We start from the raw sequence: 7,744 nt of genomic DNA, 5'->3' as shown, positions 1-7,744 counted from the left end.
CAGAGATGAAAAAGGTCTGAAATAGTTTGCTGTTATCTTTCCCGTAAAGTCAAACTGAAATCACATTTAGTCAGAGCAGTCTAAAAAATGGAAACATATTTTTTTTAGGTATTGTTAATAGTTTTTTTTATTAATAAAGAAGAAGATCTTGATATATCAGGAACACTCTTTATATCCTAGCACAAACTTTATTCTGGGGTTTTACTCAAACCAGGTCTGTTTACTCTGTCCCACCTCAACACTCTTAACATGCTCCAGCTCGGCCAGAAAGTCATGAGAAAAGTATCTAAAATTTTCCATTTGAACCTCCCTGAATGAGTCATTTTTAGACTGCACAGACACATCTCTGCCCTATTCAACTTTGCAGAGACTGCACATCTTTCTCAACAATTCCTCAACGCACAGCCAAGGTGAATATGCAAGATATTACAAAACGAACAGACAATATTCCTATATTAAAAAAATTCTGGTGGATATTATATTTATCCTGCTCTTCCACTTTATGACGATACCAAACAAACCAAAGCTAAACATTCATATAACAAGACTGACTGAATTTATGTGCCCACCGATTTTCAATGGTGCTGAATATGTAGAGAATATGTAGATTGCTGTTCTATGAATGATCTGATTAAAGAAATGGAAAGACAGAAATGTAAATGTTATCACTTTTTGAGTTCCACTGTCCAGTTGGTGGCAGCACAAGCTTGTTTAACTTAAGTTTTATAACGCATGCTGGGTCATAGTGCAGTGGTGTTTGTATAAATCAGGTATTTATCATGAGTGTGATAGCTGGCAACATGCTGCACTGTCGGTACCTGGCTGTTTATTTAGTGGATTCATTGGTCTCGCTAAAAAGTTGCAACACATCCTGAAGGTTTCCAGTCTTTATTTTAAACCTATTTCTCCTGTACTGGGTTTACAATTTAGAGAAATTCTGATTTTATTGATATTTTAAAAGTAGAGAGCATTGATTGCTGACTATTTTGTCAGCACTGAAATTCATTTGCACAATCCTATATACTATACAACATGTCACCAATATGTACAATGTTAAAGTTTCATAACATATATTTTTAGTTCAAAATCAGTGATGTTTTAAACTTTTACTTATAATGGAGTATTTTAGAGTACAGAATTTCTATTTTTACTTTAAGGTACACTATGTGTTTTTTATAATAATATAATAATATATATATTATAAGATTTTCCCACAAAGCAACTAAGTTGCTGCATAGTATGCCTTTAAGTAAACTTTACTTAAAGGCATACTATGGCATACTATGCAGGGAATTTAGATAATTACTTAGTAAAGGATCTGAGTACTTTTTTATTTCCTAATTTTAGAAAAACAAATGTATATTAACAGTATGTACACAAAAGTTGATCATACAGGAGTACATATACAAAGTTAAGATAAATAAAAAATAAGTAGGCCCATCCTATGATGTCCATAAATGTTTATAAAAACATAGTTTTATGGGATTCATTTGAGCACTTCACCACTGTTTAAAGCATAAAATGGTGCAAACAGTCTAGTGACTGTATACCCTTGCATTAACATTTTAATGGGGTTTTGTTGTTGTTTTTGTAATAAAAATAATAATAAATTATACAACTTTTGATCCCAAAGGCCTTGTGATGGTACTGACCAAGTTTAAAGTTGATCGGGTAAAATCTGTAGGAGGAGTTTGTTAAAGTATGCAGGGTGGAAATGGCATAAAATGATGAAAAGTGCGATATTCAATCCAAGATGGCCGACTTCCTGTACGTTTGAGGGAATGGATTCTTGAGACTTTTTGGTGCGTCTTCCCATGATCCATGTGTGTACCAAATTTCGTGTCTCTACGACATTCCTGCGCGAGGGGCTGAATTTTCTTGACTTTCAAGGGGGCGCTGTTGAGTCATTTTGCCACGCCCATTCCCGGGACCACTAGAATACGTACATTTCAGTGGAGATTTATGTATATTCCAAAAATGGTGAGTTTTTGAATATGATAAAGCCCCCAAAAAGGCGATTCCTATAGGGTCCTCGCACCGTTAGTGCTCGGTCCCTAATAAACACCAGAAACAATCGTAGAAGTCAGTGTTAGCAGTAAAGCGGGCAAACTCACTCGCCTTTCTCAGGTTCTGTAAACATTTCCATGGTTACAGAGAGCTCCACCAATCAGAAATGTCGCTGTTACACTGTAGGATTGTGGGTAGTGTAGTACTGCTCTATCACGAAGAAAACATGTTTTCTTGAAACAAGGTTCAACTCATACGGATGTGTGGCTTCTACAGGAGTATATACTATCGTTTCGCAGCCTCATAACTTGTGGTGAGTCTACCTCAGATGGTGACAAAATCCTGATTTGGAATATAAATAGTATTTCCACTTCGGTAACCTCTGTTGAACTTTACACGAGAAACTATTTTGCCGGTGTTATGTCCTTACTGGTTTCCACACTAACTGGTGCCCGTACTTGTGTGTGCAGCTGTTTTCTGCCTCATTTAGGAGATTCGTCACATATTTAATAAACATGTACAATCATGGAAATAATTATTAGACCACCCTTGTTTTCTCCTTGCTTTCTTGTTCATTTTAATGCCTGGTACAACTAAAGGTACTTAAAAAAAAAAAATAATGATAACAAAAATAGCTCATAAGAGTTTAATTTAAGAGCTGATATCTAGACATTTAACATGGTTTTCTTGATAATGCTTTTGATTATAATGAATAAAAACATGGAAAATGTCCAGATATCAGTTCTTCAATTTAACTTTTATGAGCTATTTTTGTTGTTATCGTTATATCTGTCCAAACAAATGTACCTTTATTTGTACCAGGCAATAAACTGAACAAGAAATGGAAGAAAACAAGGGTGGTCTAATAATTATTGCCATGACTGTAGAGGTGATGGGTTATGCACAATTAAATTGTGTCGAAATGAATTGGTATCCAACTCTAACCGAACTTGCAAACATTATATTTTCATGCTTTCCTTTTATGTACAGGTGGCTGTGATGCACAACAACAATAATATCCATAGTAAATAAGAGATGCGACCTGTAAATCGCCAATCGCCATTTGGGAGTCCGTGGCCTAGAGGTTAGGAATCGGGCTTGTAACTGAAGAGTCGCTGGTTCGAATCCCGGTACTGACAGGTCTAGGACTGAAGTGCCCTTGAGCAAGGCACCTAACCCCCTCTCTCCTGTGTAAAAAAGGATGGGTTAAATGCAGAGGTTGAATTTCCCCATTGTGGGATTAATAATGTACTCTTCTTCTTCTTCAAATGTTTAATAAATATGTGACGAATCTGCTAACTGAGGCAAAACACAGCCGCACAGACGAGTACGGTAACCAGTTAGTGTGGAAACCAGTTAGGACATAACACTGGTTTCGTCACCGCTGCTGTTGTGTTTGTGTTTTGTAATGTCATAACCATAGGTCATAACCGGTCGAGCAGGAAGTAAGAAACCCCAAGTGTATTTTGTGACCTCTGGACTTTTTAAATAGACACCTGGGTGATTATACGACATTGTTATTTAACATTTACTAGCTACGGAAACAGTCTACCAACCCTCGGTGTGACGTCACAGTGTTCGTCTGTTAGCTCGGGGAGTGTCGCTCACTGCCCGCTCCGATAAGACTGCCCTGCCCGCTCTGCACACTTATATCACAATGAAGCAGCATGCCTAAGGATCCCACTGTATATGTGTAGCATTAGTTAGTCTGACAAAGCAATCGTGCACACTGTGTGGAGTAGCTGACAACTGACTGAGTGAGCGGTGAGTTACATGTTGCAGCTTGCAACCTGCCCACCAAATAACTGTGACAGTGAAATGATCTTTAACTGCAAATTTGCGCTGCTAAAACTTAGACCTAGCTATTGCCTGTCAGTGATTGTTTATTGTTTATTGTTTATTGTTTATTGTATCCTTTGGATCCCCATTAGTCTTCATAGAGATGAAGACTATTCTTCCTGGGGTCCACATTAAATCAAACAATTATTACACAATTACATCATTACAGCATTTACACAGATAATAACATGAAGTCATTCATCCTAACATGATTATAGTGTATATTAACATGATTATAATATAAATTAAGTAGTACAAGGTATGATTATGAAAAGAGTTACATGATTATAGAAGAGTATACGAGGTAAGCATAAATTTTACCATGATGTTCAATGCAGATGTATTAACATATTTGAGTTGAGTGATGCACGACCCCTACAAATAAGTGACTGTCTTTAAACTAGAATGTTTTCCTGCTGTTTTAAAACTAATGTGGTCATTTGTATGAAAAAATATAGCAACCTAATTCAGGTCTGTGATAAGTACATATGACTGATTGTCCATGTAGAATCTAGAAATGTATCACTTGGTTTTTATACTTTCAAGTTAATATGAATATGTGCCCCGTGTCCCACATCGGACACCGGTCTACTGCTTTATCCTTCTTACTTATTTATTTAAAATGAAATTAACCATACTCGTTCTGTTTCTTTTTTGTTTTTTGTTTTTTTGTTTTATCTGTTTATTCTGGTTTTATCTGTTCAATGTTGTTTATCCCTAAAGCACCTTCTATAGGTGTCTGTACAATGACAATAAAGGCTATCTTTTATATATATATATATATATATATATATATATATATATATAATGTATTTTGTAAATCTCTTAGGTGACATTTTTTGATAAGCCCATAGTGGTTTTATAATTTGCCTGCAAATTTATTTACTTACTTTTATTTACTGATTCCATGGCTTTTGTTTTAAATGTGATAATAAAGAACTAAATAACTAGATTTTTATTGTTGACCGCCAGTCATGTAGCTCTGTGAAGTTTTGCCAAATAATCATACCTGTTATCTAAAGTGTATAAATCTATATATATGTTTATAAGTGCTCATACCTTCCTGAGCAATCAAACATTATTCTTCGTAAAACAGCATAAAATCTATTTAAATGAAACACTTACTTGAGTTTGGTTGACATTAAGTCAGTCTGCACCATGCAGTCTGTGGTCTGCACATTCAGTTGAATTACCATGCAGTGATATGCAACACTGCAGAAATGTTAGGACAGTGAAGGTCATGACCTAAAATGACTTCAGATACAACCCAACCAATGCAGGATTAATGGTACTGCTGCTAATGATGATGTTAATATTTGTGTTTTTTCATGCAGCTACAATGAATATTTCTCATATGAACAATGGATCACCTGACCACTTGTATGTGGACGTGATATTGCTACTTGTGCTGAGTATCACCTGACTTAGCAGCGTTTCTTATCTCTGTAGAACTTTACAACGTCTTTCAGCTCATTGTTTTGGTCTTCTGTTTTGCAATTTTGTTCTCATCATTGTTTTTTTGGGTGTAAGTGTACTCTACCTAGAATTAGATGCCGATAAGTTATTGGCTGATAATGGGAAATTTATACTTAATACATTTATAAGCCAAAAATACAAAAACAGATCTATTTCATTTACTTAAAAGTGCAGCATCCATACTTGTAGAGCAGCTATTCTCAACCTTGGGGTCGGGGTCGCGAGATGATTTCTGGGGGTCGCCAAATCATTTTGGAAGTCAGCTCTGTCTCCACTGTGTTAAAATGTTCATGTGTTAATGTCTTTTTTTGTGTCTTTTTTTTAAAAATCATTTTGTGGTCAATTTGTGTCTTTTTTGGTCATTTTGTTTAATTTTTTGGTCATTTTCTGTCTTTTCTGATCATTTTGTGTCTTTTTTTGGTCATTTTGTTTCCTTTTTTTGATCATTTTGTTTCTTTTTTGGGTGATCCGAACTGTGCATGTGAGATGCTGTTCAGTGAGCGGGGGTCGCGGACAACATGCATGTTAAATTGGAGGTCGCGACTCAAAATGGTTGAGAACTACTGTTGTAGAGAACAACGGCAGAGTGGTACATCAGCCATGAGGAGCAAGTAGTTATCAGATATCATGTCAGGGGAAAAACAAAAACATTTTGGGCATCCCTGGAATAAGTTAAGGTTGAAACTCAGTGACACATTTTGATCAATACCAAAAAAAGAGGTTTGACACCCAGCCCTAGCAGAGGTTAAACAGCTGTTTTGTGTCCTGCTCTTATCACAGATCATGTGGCTGCCTATGCTCGGGATGACCGCCTTTCCACACATCGGAGGGCTCTATGGCGGTTACGTCACGCGCAAAGAGGTGAAGACCTGGTACAAGACCCTGCAGAAACCATCATGGCGTCCTCCAAATGTAGCCTTCCCTATAGTGTGGACTTGTCTATATACAGGCATGGGGTAAGCATCATCGTGACAGGCTCCGACAGTCTCTGAGATTTACATCTAGTCTTTTCTTCTCAGTGATGTAACCTCCTTATCCAAATGATCCTTTTTCTTTTGGTATACAGGTATGGCTCTTACCTGGTGTGGAAAGAGCTGGGAGGTTTCAAGGAAGATGCACTGGTTCCACTGGGACTTTATGGGGTGCAGTTAGCTCTGAACTGGGCCTGGACTCCTATCTTCTTTGGTGCACACAAGCTGAAATTGGTACGTTTCACAAATCAAAGCAATTATTTCTTTCAACTGAGATCAGATGGGAAGATCATGAAGTACTACTGCTCAGTATCCTACATCCACATGTCAAATGTCCAATTTTACACTCTCTCACTGCCCTTTTCAGGCTCTAATGGAGATTGTGCTTCTCACTGGGACCGTGGGAGCCACCATGGTGTCCTGGTATCCCATCAGCCGCACTGCCACACTGCTGATGGCGCCCTACCTGTCCTGGCTGTGCCTTGCCACCTCTCTAACCTACTGCATATGGAGGGACAACAAAGAGGAGAAAGAAGAGTAGGAGACAGTTCTGTGTGCTTTTCTTTCAAATCATGTGTCTTTCTTATGAAATTGCAGCTATTTCATTGCTTGGCTTTTGGCTTTAGACAATTATAATACAAGATTTTTAAAGACAAATCAACACTTCCATATATAGTCGGCTGAGTTGCAAAAATTGCATTAAAAAATCATTGTTATGAAGAGATGATGTTGCCATATTCGCCCAGTAGCTCCTGAGATGGCGGCATTTTACATCTGAGCAAGGACTTTTCCAGTAAGCTCGGCTTATTTTGTAAACTCACTATTTGGAACGGTCCTCAGGTGTGTTACTCTGAGAAGGAAAATGTAACATGACTCTGATCGTCTTTGTCATTTTGTTTACCCAAATTGAGTTAATTCCGTCCTAAAAAAGTGCATTCCTTCTAAGCATATCATCAGGGTTCATCACTATCCATATCAGGCACTGAAGTTCAATATTGCTCAGACTACTGGTCTAAGTTGAAGTGTGTGTTTTTTGATTGAAGTGTAAAACTGCATTTATTTGCCATTTATAAATAAAGAATGCCTTATTTAACACGTGTGCATTTATGATGAGTCTTGTTGGAGTAACAACTACAACTCAGTTTATCACTTTTCTTTCCTTCAATTTGTAAAATAAAGAGTGATCATGTCTTCTGAGGAAACAAATGTTTTGGATCCACTATGTGCACATTTGCAATATTTTGGCAAAATCATTTGGGAAACGTACTAAATGCAGTATGTTGTGGTACCAGTATGTAAATAAAATCATAGCAATTGAACCAAAAAAACTCTGCTGCACAATCCAAGAAGTGTATTCTCATAGTAAATCGACCTGATTAACTGCAAGAGACCATCATAGAATAGATGTGACTGTGAAGGGTTAATGGAAAAATATTTTAAAAAGATCTTAT

The 7,744-nt window shown here is 36.9% G+C and overlaps 1 protein-coding gene across 2 annotated transcripts; it reads left to right on the top strand.

Annotated features, from left to right (window-relative positions):
* The first annotated feature begins 2,178 nt into the window (after positions 1-2,178).
* tspo (translocator protein) lies at positions 2,179-7,515 on the top strand. Of its 2 annotated transcripts, none has more exons than XM_059328529.1 (4): positions 2,179-2,320; positions 6,103-6,278; positions 6,389-6,527; positions 6,661-7,515. In XM_059328529.1, the coding sequence occupies exons 2-4, from the start codon at positions 6,106-6,108 to the stop codon at positions 6,832-6,834; spliced, it is 486 nt and encodes a 161-aa protein (XP_059184512.1). In that variant the 5' UTR covers positions 2,179-2,320; positions 6,103-6,105; the 3' UTR covers positions 6,835-7,515. The 2 variants fall into 2 exon arrangements, with proteins under 2 accessions (XP_059184512.1, XP_059184511.1); XM_059328528.1 differs by lacking the exon at positions 2,179-2,320 and adding an exon at positions 3,437-3,771.
* Positions 7,516-7,744: the final 229 nt, after the last annotated feature.

This window comes from Centropristis striata, chromosome 3, assembly GCF_030273125.1.
Source record: "Centropristis striata isolate RG_2023a ecotype Rhode Island chromosome 3, C.striata_1.0, whole genome shotgun sequence".
Taxonomy (NCBI): Eukaryota; Metazoa; Chordata; class Actinopteri; order Perciformes; family Serranidae; genus Centropristis; species Centropristis striata.
Note: the sequence above shows the minus strand (reverse complement) of the source record. Positions and strands in the feature narration are given on the sequence as shown.